The 17,241-nt window shown below is 40.6% G+C and overlaps 1 protein-coding gene across 1 annotated transcript in view; it reads left to right on the top strand.

Moving 5' to 3' along the window:
* The first annotated feature begins 1,092 nt into the window (after positions 1-1,092).
* Positions 1,093-17,241, top strand: part of LOC135510742 (uncharacterized protein KIAA0232-like) — a 36,788-nt gene continuing 20,639 nt past the window's right edge. The window contains 2 exon segments of the mRNA XM_064931909.1: positions 1,093-1,276; positions 9,429-9,983. Of these exon segments, the coding sequence (XP_064787981.1) occupies positions 9,765-9,983 (219 nt within the window). The 5' untranslated portion in view covers positions 1,093-1,276; positions 9,429-9,764.

Genomic DNA, 17,241 nt, shown 5'->3' with positions numbered 1-17,241 from the left:
GATATAGAGGTCCTGGATGACAGGGAGCTCGGCCCCAGTGATGTATTGGGAAGTCCTCACCACCCTCTGTAGTGCTTTGAGGTGGGGGAGAAGAGGCTCTGCCGTGCCCTCTTCAGGACAATGAATTTAGGCCTTGTTTTATTATATAATTTAACAAAAAAAAACAATGAGAATGAGATTCGCAACACAATTACTTTTGATTTGTTAAAAAAAATAAGAAAGTATAAGCACAACTAGGCCTAGTTTTAACTTCAAGGCAATTGAGTTGCACCTCTAAATTAGTGTTCAGAATGCCATGTTTTACAAATACCACCAAAAGCAGTGGATTAATTTGTCACTTTAGATATTGTCTTATTTCCAGTGGTGGAAAAAGTACTCAATTGTCATACTTGTGTAAAAGTAAAGATACCTTAATAGAAAATGACTCAAGTAAAAGTGAAAGTCACCCAGTAAAATACTACTTGGGTAAAAATCTAAAAGTATTAATTTTAAATATAAGAAGTTTCAAAAGTAAAAGTATAGACTATTTAAAAATTCTCATAGTAAGCAAAACAGACTGCACTATTTAAAAAAAAATGGTTGGATAGCCAGGGAGCACACTCCAACACACAACAAAGCATTTGTGTCTAGTGAGTCCGCCACATCATGACTGGGGATGTTCTCTTAATACGTACGTGAATTGGACCATTTTCCTGTCAAAATGTAACGAGTACTTTTGGGTGTCAGGTAGAATGTATGGAGTAAATAGTACATTATTTGCTTTAGGAATGTAGTAAAGTAAAAGTTGTAAAAAATATAAATAGTAAAATACAGATATCCCCCAAAACTACTTAAATAGTACATCAACATGTTTTTACTTTAGCACTTTACACCACTGCTTATAATCTCACATTTTGAGAGACGTACTATTTGCCATTCTGATGCAATCGTGAGTGGATGAATAAATCCTACTGGTTGTAGGATGGTTGAGGTTCGCCTTGTTGCCTGGAGACTGATGGGGCGGAAGCTTTCGGTATGAAACTGTCCCTATATGCACGACATGTTGGATCAAAAGGAGCCATTGCTCAGAGGGGGAGGGCCTTCGCGTCAGAGCCGTAATGTCGTCAGATTCATGTAATGTCGAAATATCGGCATTGAAAACAGCGCTGTCGCGGTTGCCGTTTGGCGTCCATGATAAGTGATGCTACTGCAGAGGATTCCGGAGCGCGAGCTCGGAACGCAGCGGGAGAGAAGTAACCACTCCCCCTCTTTTCCTCTTTACTTCAAGTAACGGCAGGTAAGGAAACAATATCTTAATAATAATGTTTACTAAAAAGCGCAATATATTTCAAGTTACGTTACACAGTGAGAATTCGTGGCGCGTGTATTTTTTTTAAAAAAACGTCTCAGGTCCGGGTTAGGTCAGTCAGCCGCTCCTCCTCTGTCGTTTCACAACAGTTTTTTTTTTGTCGAAATGTTGTACTGTTACTTTGCAGTGTTTTGATGGGACTACTCAGTTCCAATGTTGGCCCCTTCCCCACACTAAATTCCCGAAATGGTATGGATTACTAATGTTGTCATATCGTTTAACTTTAGGGAAGTGACTTGCGCCAGTGTGTACAATGGCGTTAAATGGGAAACCGCGTTCTGTAATTCCACCATCATAGCAGCAGTCAACGGTCATCTGCCCACACGCCTACTGTTAGCGAGAACTGCGTCAAGTTTACAGTGACAATGTCATTCAAATACAATTCTAAATACCACCGTTACCCCAATCAATTCCCTAAGCAGTAGATCAATCATCTATAGGCGTTTATTACTGGATGTGGAAAGCTAACTAGCTACCTTCGCTAACGTTACTGTAGCTACGTTAAGTATCCTAGGTTTGTTCCGTTAACTAGCTAGCTAGCGGTCGCCATTTAAGCGAATGGACGGCCACTGGCTGTCAAACATTGGATAAGTTAACATTTGCTCCTTTCAAGGAAACGTGTTACCGTAATTTTCTGCTAGCTACAAACTTTGTGGCTATCTAATGCTAGGGGAATTTTGAACGTTTGCTATAGCCCTGGCTCGTCGAATGTGTATGGTGCGTCTAGCTAGGGTTGGCTAGCTTTGTTAGTGTCTAATGAAATGGCTACCTCGTGAGAAAAGTCCTATATCGCTAGCTAGTTTTATGATTATCAGCTGACTTACTATCCCCCATTGGTTAATGTGAACATTGGCTAACTAAGCTAGCTAGCTACCATGCAGAAGAATCCATGGCTACCGTTAGTTAGCTAGCCAGGCACCTTTTGTGTCAAGGAAGTTTGCTGAAGGCAGCCAGCCAGACACTGATGTGTCTCCTGTCATTTGTTCGCTAGCTAGATTGACATCAACAAACCATAGGATAACAGTGACGTAGAATCTATAGTGCATGCCCAACGTAGATCGGCTGTGCTGTTCAGAGCAAGATGTTTTATTTTTTACATTTTATTATTATGAACAAAACAAATACAAAAACAAATGTACATAAACCTAACAGACAAAGGTATTACATATCAATATGCATTTTGAATGTCAGTTTTATGCGTATTGCTTTTTTTTTTTTTTTTTTTACATTTACTGATAATTTCAAAGTAGAATTTTAAATTTTATCTTAAATAATGTGAAGAAGGGTTTGTTCTCCTCCCACTTCGTTTTATGGAAAATCCTCAACATTTTCACTTGGAGTATTGTTATATTCTCCCAAAAGAAGAATATCACCTTTAGGGGCAGCTCTAAAACGATTTGAAACTCATCAGGGGTGAATGTAACATTGTGTGTTCTCATGAATTCTGGATAATCATATACTTGTCCATCATTCAATTTAAATGTGTGTGTGTGTGTGTATATATATATATATACATATACACCTTTATTTAACTAGGCATGAACAAATTCTTATTTTCAATGACGGCCTCGGAACAGTGGGTTAACTGCCTGTTCAGGGGCAGAACAACAGATTTGTACCATGTCAGCTCGGGGTTTTGAACTTGCAACCTTCTGGTTACTAGTCCAACGCTCTAACCGCTAGGTTACCCTGCCACCCCTTTAACCCAGATAGTGCTATTGTCAAACCAGTTCTGGAAAAACAAAGACCTGTATTTGTATTTTATGTTTTTATTTTTCCAGATAATTTTCCGCCACATTGATATAATATGTTTTGTACATGAGGTTTCAAGTTAGAAGTACTTGTTTATGAAAGTTAGCAAGTTCAATAGGGATCTTACCCACATCAAAGTTGCATTTGAGTGAGAATTCTAGACCACCAATTTGTTGGAATATTAAATTAGGGATTATATTCCAAATGTAAAATGTATTTCTAAAATAGTTTTGTATCCATTTGATCTGAAAGATTATATTAAGAGGTTTTAAATCCAGAGCATTCAACCCTCTCTCATTTTGGGTACTACATATTACCGCTTTTCTTAAATTTTAGTTACTGACAGAGGAACATCCAAGGCAAGGGAGGTATAAACTAATCTGGACTGACCTTCAGATTTTGACAGAAGTACATGTCCAGATTAAGAAATATCTCTTAACTTCTTCGATATAGGGGGCGCTCTTAATTTTTGGATAAAAAAACGTTCCCGTTTTAAACAAGATATTTTGTCACGGAAAGATGCTCGACTATGCATATAATTGACAGCTTTGGAAAGAAAACACTGACGTTTCCAAAACTGCAAAGATATTGTCTGTGAGTGCCCCAGAACTAATGCTACAGGCGAAACCAAGATGACATTTCATACAGGAAATGCCCCAGATTTTGAATGCGCTGTGTTCCAATGTCTCCTTATATGGCTGTGAATGCGCAAGGAATGAGCCTACACTTTCTGTCGTTTCTCCAAGGTGTCTGCAGCATTGTGACGTATTTGTAGGCATATCATTGGAAGATTGACCATAAGAGACTACATTTACCAGGTGTCCTCCGTTGAAATTATTGCGTAATCTCCAGCTGCATGCACGTTTCCATTTGGTTCAGAAGAGAAAGGCAACTGCCACAAATGATTTATCATCGAAAAGATATGTGAAAAACACTTTGAGGATTGATTCTAAACAACGTTTGCCATGTTTCTGTCGATATTATGGAGTTAATTTGGAAAAAAGTTTGGCGTTGTAATGACTGAATTTTCAGGGTTTTTTCTTAGCCAAACGTGAACAAAACGGAGCGATTTCTCCTACACAAATAATCTTTTTGGAAAAACAGAACATTTGCTAACTGAGAGTCTCCTCATTGAAAACATCCGAAATTTCAGTTGGCCCTTTCTATCTGATATTTGTTAACTTTAATACCGATATGTGATCAAATCTTTTACAGGGATATTACATACTGAGTTTAAGTCACATCTTTTCAACGCAAATAATTCACGTCCTAATATTCAGAGATAAATCAGGTACATGTGAGAAGGCATTAATACACTCAATAACTTTAAGATCTTTAAAAAAAAGTCAGCCAATTGTGAACATTTTATCTTGTATCTGAATACCCCTAAAACTATCCTTATTGATATGAAGTGCGATAACTTGTGTGACCAATAAGAAAGGATTAATATTACACCAAGAAACTGCATTTTGTGTTTACTTGGGTTAAGTGATCATTTTATTTATTAAGGTAAAAAAGCTATCTGAACCTTCATGGCCCTATGTGACAAAGTAATTGCCCCCCCTGTTAAATTGTGAATTTACTGTGGTTAATCACATTTTTGGGAAAGCTGAGTTGAATTTCACTAGCCACGCCCAGGCCTGATTACTGCCAGACCTGTTGAATCAAGACATCACTTTTATTTAACCAGGTAAGCTAGTTGAGAACAACTGCGACCTGGCCAAGATAAAGCAAAGCAGTGCGACACAAACAATCACATTTATTTGTCACATACACATAATTAGCAGATGTTAATGCAAGTGTAGCAAAATGCTTGTGCTTCTAGTTCCGACCATGCAGTAATATCTAACAAGTTATATAACCTAACAATTTCACAACTACCTTATACACACAAGTGTAAAGGAATGAATAAGAATATGTACATAAAAATATATGAATGAGTGATGCCCGAACGGCATAGGCAAGATGCAGTAGATGGTATAGAGTACAGTATATACAGTGGGAAGAACAAGTATTTGATAACCTGCAAAATCGGCAGTGTTTCCTACTTAAAGCATGTAGAGGTCTGTAATTTTTATCATAGGTACACTTCAACTGTGAGAGACGGAATCTAAAACAAAATCCAGAAAATCACATTGTATGATTAAGTAAATAAATTAGCATTTTATTGCATGACATAAGTATTTGATCACCTACCAACCAGTAAGAATTCCGGCTCTCACAGACCTGTTAGTTTTTCTTTAAGAAGCCCCCCTGTTCTCCACTCATTACCTGTATTAACTGCACCTGTTTGAACTCGTTACCTGTATAAAAGACACCTGTTCACACACTTAATCAAACAGACTCCAACCTCTCCACAAAGGCCAAGACCAGAGGGCTGTGTAAGGACATTAGGGATAAAATTGTAGACCTGCGCAAGGCTGGGATGGGCTACAGGACAATAGGCAAGCAGCTTGGTGAGAAGGCAACAACTGTTGGCGTAATTATTAGAAAATGGAAGAAGTTCAAGATGACGGTCAATCACCCTCGGTCTGGGGCCCCATGCAAGATCTCACCTCGTGGGGCATCAATGTTCATGAGGAAGGTGAGGGATCAGCCCAGAACGACACGGCAGGACCTGACCAATGACCTGAAGAGAGCTGGGACCACAGTCTCAAAGAAAACCATTAGTAACACATTACGCCGTCATGGATTAAAATCCTGCAGCGCATGCAAGGTCCCCCTGCTCAAGCGAGCGCATGTCCAGGCCAGTCTGAAGTTTGCCAATGACCATCTGGGTGATCCAGAGGAGGAATGGAAGAAGGTCATGTGGTCTGATGAGACAAAAATAAAGCTTTTTGGTCTAAACTCCACTCGCCGTGTTTGGAGGATGAAGGATGAGTACAACCCCAAGTACACCATCCCAACTGTGAAGCATGGAAGTGGAAACATTCTTTGGGGATGCTTTTCTGCAAAGGGGACAGGACGACTGCACCGTATTGAGGGGAGGATGGATGGGGCTATGTATCGCGAGATCTTGGCCTTCCCTCAGTAAGAGCATTGAAGATGGGTCGTGGCTGGGTCTTCCAGCATGACAACGACCTAAAACACACAGCCAAGGCAACTAAGGAGTGGCTCCGTAAGATGCATGTCAAGTTCCTGGAGTGGCCTAGCCAGTCTCCAGACCTGAACCCAATAGAAAATATTTGGAGGGAGCTGGAAGTCCATATTGCCCAGCGACAGCCCCGAAACCTGAAGGATCTGGAGAAAGTCTGTATAGAGGAGTAGGGCAAAATCCCTGATGCAGTGTGTGCAAACCTGGCAAACCTGCATCCGGTGATGTGCTCTCAATTGTGCATCTGTAAAAGTTTGTGTTTTTGGTGTGAACTAGCTAGCCAGTTCACATCGGTTACACCAGCCTAATCTCGGGAGTTGATAGGCTTGAAGTCATAAACAGCTCAATGCTTGAAGCACAGCGAAGAGCTGCTGGCAAAACGCACGAAAGTGCTGTTTGAATTACATTTACATTTACATTTAAGTCATTTAGCAGACGCTCTTATCCAGAGCGACTTACAAATTGGTGAATTCACCTTCTGACATCCAGTGGAACAGCCACTTTACAATAGTGCATCTAAATCATTAAGGGGGGGTGAGAAGGATTACTTATCCTATCCTAGGTATTCCTTGAAGAGGTGGGGTTTCAGGTGTCTCCGGAAGGTGGTGATTGACTCCGCTGTCCTGGCGTCGTGAATGAATGCTTACGAGCCTGCTGGTGCCTACCACCACTCAGTCAGACTGCTCTATCAAATCATAGACTTAATTATAACATAACACACAAATACGAGCCTTCGTTTCCAGATTCGACCATATTAATGACCTATCATCTCGAAAACGGATGTTTATTATTTCAGTGAAATACGGAACCGTTCTGTATTTTATCTAACGGATGGCATCCCTAAGTCTAAACATTCCTGTTACATTGCACAACCTTCAATGTTATTTCAAAATTACGTCAAATTCGGGCAAATTAGGCGGCCCAAACTGTTGCATATACACTGACTCTGAGTGCAATGATCGCAAGAGAAGTGACACAATTTCACCTGGTTAATATTGCCTGCTAACCTGGACTACATTTAGCTAAATATGCAGATTTAAAAATATATACATTGTGTATTGATTGAGGAAAAGGGGGAGGCTTTGCTGCAGGAGGGACTGGTGCACTTCACAAAATAGATGGCATCAGGAAGAAGGAAAATTATGTGGATATATTGAAGCAACATCTCAAGACATCAGTCAGGAAGTTAAAGCTTGGTTGCAAATGGGTCTTCCAAATGGACAATGACCCCAAGCATACTTCCAAAGTTGTGTCAAAATGACTTAATAAGGACAGCAAAGTCAAGGTATTGGAGTGGCCATCACAAAGCCCTGACCTCAATCCTATAGAACATTTGTGGGCAGAACTGAAAAAGCGTGTGCGAGCAAGGAGGCCTACAAACCGGACTCAGTGACACCAGCTCTGTCAGGAGGAATGGGCCAAAATTCACCCGACTTATTTTTGGAAGCTTGTGGAAGGCTACCCAAAAACGTTTGACCCAAGTTAAACAATTTAAAGGCAATACACTCAATTTGTATTTAGTAGCATGTAAACTTCTGACCCACTGGGAATGTGATGAAAGAAATAAAATCTGAAAGAAATAATTCTCTCTAATATTATTCTGACATTTCACATTCTTGAAATAAAGTGGATCCAAACTTACCTAAGACAGGGAATTTTTACAAGGATTAAATGTCAGGAATTGTGAAACTGAGTTTAAATGTACTTGGCTAAGGTGTATGTACATTTCCGACTTCAACTGTATGTTCATTCAGACAGGCTACTTTAGGAATCTTTCTGGACTCAATTTGTTTAAATATGAATCAAATGCTCCTGTCATGATTTAATCTTGTAAAAGGCCTATTTTCAGTACCTTAGGCTACATTATTTCTCACATTACAGCATCCTTGCTTTGAAGAATGATCGAATGACCGCAGCAGCAGGTCTTGACATTATACAATATAAACGTGGGAGAAAACCCATCGGACTTCGTTTGAATGGTTTTGTGCGTCGAAATAGGATCTGCTTAAAATAATGTAATGCAGAAAAGCCAACGACAAGATAGGCATATCTTAATTTTGACTGTTAATGTTGTCATTACAAAAATGACAAATCTTCTCACACATGGCGTTTGTTAAATATTTACTTAATACCTTGAATAATAATGAAGTGCCTTGATAATAACGAAGTGTAATGGCTTGTTTCAAATAGGTTTTTATTAAGAATCATATCCATGTAAACAAGTCTACAAACAGAATTGTGATCTCCCTTTTTATGACCCCCGTGTACATTGGCCTGGCCAATTACCGTAACCTCAAATTTCGTGTAACCGGTTGTTCAGCCGGAAGCTGGCGCTAGTGGAACACATTGTAAAAGGTGTCTGAACTTCTTGATTGGGACTTGTTTTATATTTGGTTCATTTAATAAATGCTAGCTGCCATGACTGGATTAAAACGCAAGTTGATTTGTTTGTGTGTGTGCGCAGCTGGGAAGACTTAGCCAAATCCTTTAACCAATTAGTGGGGCAAGATGAGGGCTGTCAAAATGTTGCAGACTTTTTAATTTAATTTTTTTAGGCCACCCATTACATGCTTTCACTTTTTTTTTTTATATGCATTTCTAAAATGTTATAGTTGGTTTGAAGTTAAGCCACTGAAATTTGGAGTTAACATATTGTCCCATGTACCATTGTGTAATTTACTGATGGTCTCTATCTAGCCCCATAGGGCATTATGATCAGGTTGAGTGCAGTTGCACAAATTCATTATTTCTTGTGTGCTGTTGTCATGTGGGCAGGATTGAAACCAAACCTACCCTTAATTTACGTTGTGATGACGTCACGACCATAAGTCTCACAACTCAGTTAAGGACAGGACTGACTTTATGACCAAAATTATCCGTTTTACACTGTAGTCAATTTTGACAGTATAATAAATGTTGCAGACTCATATTGATGCCACAGACTATTTTCTAAATGACAAGTTTGTTTTTAGGAGCAGTTGCTCTTTTAAAAACCATCTGTGGGGACAGACTGCCTGTAGATATGCACTTGGGCAGGGTGGGAGATGAGGCCTGTAGTAACCAATAATTGAAGGTCAACAAGCCATTTTATTTTGAAGTATGTTGTGAGCAACTGATTTGTGTTCTTTGTAAGTCTTCTAAGTCTAGGGCCTATATCATAGTTTAACAGAACACACCTTGTGAAACATTTAAATGCAACCCAGAGAAGTGACGCAAGTCTGTTTCCTCTTTCAGGTTGTGCCGGTGGAGTAAGCCGCAGCCCAACATGATCCCCTCCGATTGATGCGCAAACACGTCAAGTGTTTTGCCAAGCAGCTGATCGCTTTCATCAGTTAAAGCCATGCCTGACGAGTAAATATCCCTACTTGCTCAAGGCAATAAAACATAAAAAAAACAGCCCCCTACATGTCTCTGCAAGTAGACTCCCTCTTGTTCGTCCTGCTGGAGTAAATCCCCCCCCTTCCAGATAGGCTCTACTGCCCTCTCTCCGCACCGCCCCACTACTGCCTCTCCACATCCACCTGTCACAATGCCGCTCCACCTCAGAATGGTCAACACCTAAAGATTCCCATGCGTCCAGTGAGCGACGGTCCTGCTCCTGTAAGCTTCTCACGCCCCCACCCCCCAGTTGGCCCCCTACCCACCTCTGAGATGTCCCTGCTCCACTCGCTGGGCCCAGTGCAGAGCTGGCTGGGCCAGGAGCTGGAGAAGTGCGGGATTGATGCCATGATCTACACCCGCTACGTCCTCAGCCTGCTCCTGCACGACAGTTACGACCTGCAGGATCAGGTGGGTTTCCAGCAGTAACAATGTCTTGTTAAACATGATGGTCTCTAGTTCCCCCACTTGGGTAAAGCAATATAAGTTCTAGTGATCATAACATTTGGAAAATAAGGGAAAAGGGATACCTAGTCAGTTGCACAACTGAATCCATTCAACCAAAATGTCTTCCACATTTAACCCAACCCCTCTGATTCAGAGATGATAACAAGGAAAGCCACCCCTATTCCACATTTTTGTTACAGCCTGAATTCAAAATTGATTAAATATAATTATTTATTTTGCCCAACTACACACAGTACACCATAATGACAAAATGAAAACATGTTTTTAGAAATGTATTAAATTAAATAGATGCACCTATATATACAAACGTTTGGAGACACTTTCAAATGAGTGGATTTGGCTATTTCCGCCATACCCGTTGCTGACAGGTGTATAAATTAAGCACACAGCCATTGCAATCTCCATAGACAAACATTGGCAGTAGAATGGCCTTTACTGAAGAGCTCAGTGACTTTCAATGTGGCACTGTCATAGGATGCCAATTTCCAACAAGTAAGGTCAAACTTCTGCCCAGCAAGAGCTACCCCTGTCAACTATAAGTACTGTTATTGTGAAGTGGAAACGTCTAGGAGTAACAATGGCTCAGCCGCAAAGTGGTATGCCACACAAGCTGCGAATGGGACCGCCGAGTGCTGAAGCATTTGTCCTCGGATGCAACACTGCCTCTGGAAGCAACTTCAGCACAACAACTGTTTGTCGGGAGCTCAATGAAATGGCTTTCCATGGCTGAGTAGCCGCACACAAGCCAAAGATCACCATACCCAATGCCAAGCGTCGGCTGGAGTGGTGTAAAGCTCGCTGCCATTGGACTCTGGAGCAGTGGAAACGCATCTCTGGAGTGATTAATCACGTGTCATCATCTGGCAGTCTGATGGACGAATCTGGGTTTGGTAGATGCCAGGAGAGCGCTACCTACCCGACTGCATGGTGCCAACTGTAAAGATTGGTGGAGGAGGAATAATGGTCTGGGGCTGTTTCTCATGGCCCTTTAGTTCCAGTGACGGGAAATCTTAACACTACAGCATCAATGACATTCTAGATGGTTCTGTGCTTGCAACAGTTTGGGGAAGGCCCTTTCCTGTTTCAGCATGAAAATTCCTCTGTGCACAAAGCAAGGTCCATACAGAAATGGTTTGTCAAGATCTGTGTGGAAGAACGAATGACCTGCACAGAGCTGTGACTTCAACCCCATCGAACACCATTGGGATGAATTGGAATGCCAACTGCGAGCCAGGCCTAATCTCAAACAGTTGGTAATGTTGTGTATCTAATTTATACCCCTGGGTCAATACTCTGTAGAAGCACCTTTTGACAGCGATTACAGCTATGAGTCTTTCTGGATAATTCCTATAAGCGCTTTGCACATTTGGATTGTACAACATGAGCACTTTATTTTATTCTTCAAGCTCTGTCAAGTTGTTTGTTGATCATTGCTTACACAGCCCATTCAAATCTTGACAAAGATTTTCAAGCATATTTCAGAAAAAACTGTAACTAGACCACTCCGGAACATTAACTATTTTGGTAAGAAACTCCAGTGTAGATTTGGCCATGTTTTAGGTTATTGTCCTGCTGAAAGGTTAATTTGCTCCCAGTGTCTGTTTAGAAAGCAGACTGAACCATGTTTTCCTCTAGGATTTGTGTAAAACTCCCTAGTCCTTGCCGATGACAAGCATACCCATAAAATGATGCAGCCACCATCATGCTTGAAAATATGAAGTGGTACTCAGTGATGTGTTGTTGGATTTGCCCCAAACATAAGACTTTTGATTTAGGACAAAGTACATTTCTTTGCCATATTTTTGCAATTTTACTTTAGTGCCTTATTCCAAACAGGGTGCATATTCTGTACAGGCTTCCTTAGTTTTACTTTGTCATTTTGGCTTATATTGCAAAGTAACTATGTTTATCCATCCTCAGTTCTCATATCACAGCCATTAAACTCTAAACTGTTTTAAAATCACTATTGGCCTCATAGTGAAATCCCAGATCGGTTTCCTTCCTCTCCGGAAACTAGACAATTTCAATTACTTTCACTGGTAAAGAGGACAAACTGAGAAGTGAAATTACATTGAACAGTGAACTCTCATTATTAGATCTTCAATATTCAAATATGATGGAAGGATTGGCATTTTGAATTTGGTCAAGTTTGTGTGTAAAAACTATTGTTATCCATCGACAATAATAAGCCACCAGGTATAGACAACCTAGATAGGCAAACTATTGAGAATGGAAGCAGACTGTATTGCCACCCCTATTTGCCGTGTCTTCAACAAAAGCCTAAAGTACTGTGTGTATCCACAGGCATGGAAGGAAGCTATAGTAATAGCTATAGCTACCTAAAAATAGTAGAACACTCTTTGCTGGCTCTAACAGCCGCCCAACCTGTTTGCTGCCTGTTCTCGGTAAACTGATGGAGAAAATTGTTTTGAACAAATACAATGCTATTTTTCTAATAAGTTAACTACTGACTTTCAACTTGTACTGCAGTGACTCCGATGACTGATTGGCCAAAAGCTGTATTTTTAGATTTCAGTGCAGCCTTTGATATTATTGATCATAATTTGTTATTGGAAAAAAAACTCACTTGATATGGCTTTACATCAAATACCATCACATGGTTGGAAATTTAATTATCAAGTAGAACTGAGTATTCTTCCCTTTTTCTATGTTATGTTACAGCCTTATTCTAAAATTGATGAGGGGGGAAAAACTATTTGATCAATCTACACACAATACCCCATAATGATCTGGGAAGGGTACCAAAAAATGTCTGCAGCATTGAAGGTCCCCAAGAACACAGTGGCCTCCATTCTTAAATGTAAGACGTTTGTAACCACTAAGACTCTTCCTAGAGCTGGCTGCCCGGCCAAACTGAGCAATCGGGGGAGAAGAGCCTTGGTCAGGGAGGTGACCAAGAACCCGATGGTCATTCTGACAGTTTGTCTGTGAGATGGCAGAACCTTCCAAAAAGACAACCATCTCTGCAGCACTCCACCAATCTTGCCTTTTTTACAGTAGAGTGGCCAGACGGAAGCCACTCCTCAGGAAAAGGCACATGACAGCCCGCTTGGAGTTTGCCAAAAGGCACCTAAAGGACTCTCGGACCGAGAGACAAGATTCTCTGGTCTGATGAAACCAAGATTGAACTCTTTGGCCTAAATGCCAAGCATCACGTCTGGAGAAAACCTGGTACCATCCATATGGTGAAACGTGGTTACAGCATCATGCTGTGGGGATGTTTTTCAGCGGCAGGGACTGGAAAACAACCCTAAGCACACAGCCAAGAACACACAGGAGTGACTTCGGGACAAGTCTCTGAATGTCCTTGAGTGGTCCAGCCAGAGCCTGGACTTGAACCCGATCTAACAACGTTGGAGAGACTTGAAAAAAGCTGTGCAGCAACGCTCCCCATCCAACCTGACACAGCTTGAGAGGATCTGCAGAGAAGAATGGGAGAAACTCACATACAGGTGTGCCAAGCTTGTGGCGTCAGACCCTAGGAGACTTGAGGCTGTAATCGCTGCCAAAGGTACTTCAACAAAGTCCTGAGTAAAGGGTCTGAATACTTATTTCAATTGGATATTTCAATTTTTTAAATTTGTAATAAATTGTCAATGTCAACCTGTTTTTGCTTTGTCATTATGGGGTATTGTGTGTAGATTGAGGGTGGAAAATACTATTTAATTAATTTTAGAATAAGGCTAACTTAACAAAATGTGGAAAAAGTCAAGTTAATCTTCTCTGTTTTTATAAATGATTTGTCACTTGTCTTAGAAGCTAAAATGACTATGTGTAGTGTGCAATCATCAGCATACATCAGCACCTACAGCCAGTGAGCGCACAGACTCTTGGCAAGGAGTTAGTTAGTGTCAGAATGGGTAATAAACTGTTCTGAAATACAAAAACAATTGTATTTGGTTCAAAGCATTCTCTTAGCCCTAAACCGTTGAAGAAGTTGAACTCCTAGCATTGGATAGTCAGTTATCATGGCCAAGTCATATTGACAAATTTGTTGTGAAGATTGGGAGAGGTAGCCTATGTCTTTTTTTTTTTTATATGCGGTTTTGACACAGATCAACTGTACCATATTGATGTCTGGTAATAATTAAACTGTTAAGAACAAATTTATTTACAATGACTCCCTACCAAGAGGCAATGGGATGCCTGAGAGGAGGGGGGCTGGGATTAAGAATGCAGGACAAAACACACATCATGACGAGACACCACAACACTACATAAAGAGAGACCAAAGACACATAGCACAGTAGCATCACATGACAACAACACGGTAGCGACACATGGTAGCTGCACAAACATGGTACAAATATTGTTAGGCACAGACAATGGCACAAACGGCAAAAAAATATAGACAATGCATCACGCGAAACAGCCACAACTGTCAGTACGAGTGTCCATGTTTGAGTCTTTGAATGAAGATAACGGTCCAGTTTGAGTTACCTTCATTCAAAGACTCAAACATGGACAGTTTTTTTTTTCGTTCTACTCGCTAGCTGCAGTGAACTGAAAAGAGGAGTGACTCAGAGATGGGTGTGCTTTGGGGACCTTTAACACAATGTGACTGGCAGAACGGGTGGAGAATGGGGGCTGCAATAGATATCTCAGATAGGGGGGAGTGAGGCAGAAGAGGGTTTTTATAAATGAGCATCAACCAGTGACAGGTATACAGAGAACCAGTTTACAGAGTAGTATAGAGTGCAGTGATGTGTCCTATAAGGAGCATTGGTGGCAAATCAGATGGCTGAATGTTAAAGAACATCTAGCCCCTTGAGAGCACCCTAACCTGCCGATCTATAAATTACGTCTCTGTAGTCTAGCGTGGGTAGACTGGTCATCTGAATCAGGGTTAGTTTGGCAGCTGGGGTGAAAGAGGAGTGATTTACTACAGAGGAGACCAAGTCTATATTTAACTTTTAGCCTGCAGCTTTGATATGCGCTGAGAGAAGGACAGTGTACCGTCTAGCCATACCCCCCCGAGTCCTTGTATGAGGTGACTACCTCAAGCTCTAAACCATGCCTGGGCAAAGGTCGGCCCGGGGACCATATGCAGCCCGTGACCTGATTCAAAGTGGCCCGCGGAATCATGCTCAGATAAAATAATTTGCGATAAAGTTTAGAAAAACATATGTTATTCAAATTAAAAGCTCAATGAATACCCACCATTGTGTAATGATGTAACGCCCACCGCTTGCGGGACATTTCTTTTTGAAGGCACGCATAAATAACAACGGCACGAGGACAGACAGTGACTGAGGCTGACACACACGTCACAGTTACAAATAGTAGCTAGTTTTTCAAAGATGAGGAAAGTAAACAACGAATGTAGGGTGTTCCAGTAAGTGGACATCAAAATATTTCTGTGTTGAGGTATTAGGGAAAGCTGTGTGCAAGGAGGGCTTTGCTGTCTTGAAAGACTACAACTTGTCCCGACACTTCAAACGAAGCATCGAGGTCGACCAATTAAATGGCATGGCCAATTTTCACAATCGGTATTTTTGGATGCCGATTATGGTCGATTACATTGCACTCCACGAGGAGACTGCGTGGCAGGTTGACCACCAGTTACACGAGTGCAGCAAGGAGCCACGGTAAGTTGCTAGCTAGCGTTAAACTTATCTTATAAAAAACAATCAATCTTAACATAATCATAATCACGGTTGATGATATTACTAGTTTAACCTCTAGCGTCGAGCAATCCCGTATATGGGAGTGTAATCATAGCCTCAAGCTCATTAGCATAACGCAACGTTAACTATTCATGAAAATCGCAAATGAAATGAAATATTGGCTCACAAGCTTAGCCTTTTGTTAACAACACTCATCTCAGATTTTCAAAATATGCTTTTCAACCATAGCTACACAAGCATTTGTGTAAGAGTATTGATAGCTAGCATAGCATTAAGCCTAGCATTCAGCAGGCAACATTTTCACAAAAACAAGAAAAGCATTCAAATAAAATCATTTACCTTTGAAGAACTTCGGATGTTTTCAATGAGGAGACTCAGTTAGATAGCAAATGTTCAGTTTTTCCAAAAATATTATTTGTGTAGGAGAAATTGCTCTGTTTTGTTTATCACGTTTGGCTAAGAAAACCCCCTGAAAATTCAGTCATTACAACGCTGAACTTTTTTCCAAATTAACTCCATAATATCAACAGAAACATGTCAAATGTTGTTTAGAATCAATCCTCAGGGTGTTTTTCACATATCTATTCGATGATAAATCATTTGTGGCAGTTGCCTTTCTCCTCTGAACCTAATGGAAAAGTGGACGCAGCTGGAGATTGCGCAATAATTTAGACGGAGGACACCAGGCGGACACCTGGTAAATGTAGTCTCTTATGGTCAATCTTCCAATGATATGCCTACAAATATGTCACAATGCTGCAGACACCTTGGGGAAACGACAGAAAGTGTAGGCTCATTCCTGGCGCATTCACAGCCATATAAGGAGACATTGGAACACAGCGCATTCAAAATCTGGGGCATTTCCTGTATGAAATTTCATCTTGGTTTTGCCTGTAGCATTAGTTCTGGGGCACTCACAGACAATATCTTTGCAGTTTTGGAAACGTCAGTGTTTTCTTTCCAAAGCTGTCAATTATATGCATAGTCGAGCATCTTTTCGTGACAAAATATCTTGTTTAAAACGGAAACATTTTTTTATCCAAAAATTTAAAAGAGCGCGCCCTATATCGAAGAAGTTAACTACCTTGGCCTGCGTTGCAAATAATCAATGCGGTGCCTGTTAATTTATCGAATCACAGCCTACTTCGCCAAACGGGTGATTTAACAAGCTCATTCGCTGAAAAAAAAAGCACTGTCATTGCACTCATGTACCTATCCATAAACATCAATGCGTTTCTTAAAATCAATACACAAGTACAGTTGATGTCGGAAGTTTGCATACACCTTTGCCAAATACATTTAAACTCAGTTTTTCACAATTCCTGACACTTAATCCTAGTAAAGATTCCCTGTCTTGAATCAGTTAGGATCACCACTTTATTTTAAGAATGAAATATAAGAATAATGGTAAAGTTATTTTTATTCCAGCTTTTACATACACCCAATTAGTATTTGGTAGCGTTGCTTTTAAATGGTTTACCTTGGGTCAAATGGTTTGGGTCGCCTTCCACAAGCTTCCCACAATAAGTTGGGTGAATTTTGACCCATTCCTC

This window comes from Oncorhynchus masou, chromosome 23 (assembly GCF_036934945.1).
Source record: "Oncorhynchus masou masou isolate Uvic2021 chromosome 23, UVic_Omas_1.1, whole genome shotgun sequence".
Classification (NCBI taxonomy): Eukaryota; Metazoa; Chordata; class Actinopteri; order Salmoniformes; family Salmonidae; genus Oncorhynchus; species Oncorhynchus masou.
Note: the sequence above shows the minus strand (reverse complement) of the source record. Positions and strands in the feature narration are given on the sequence as shown.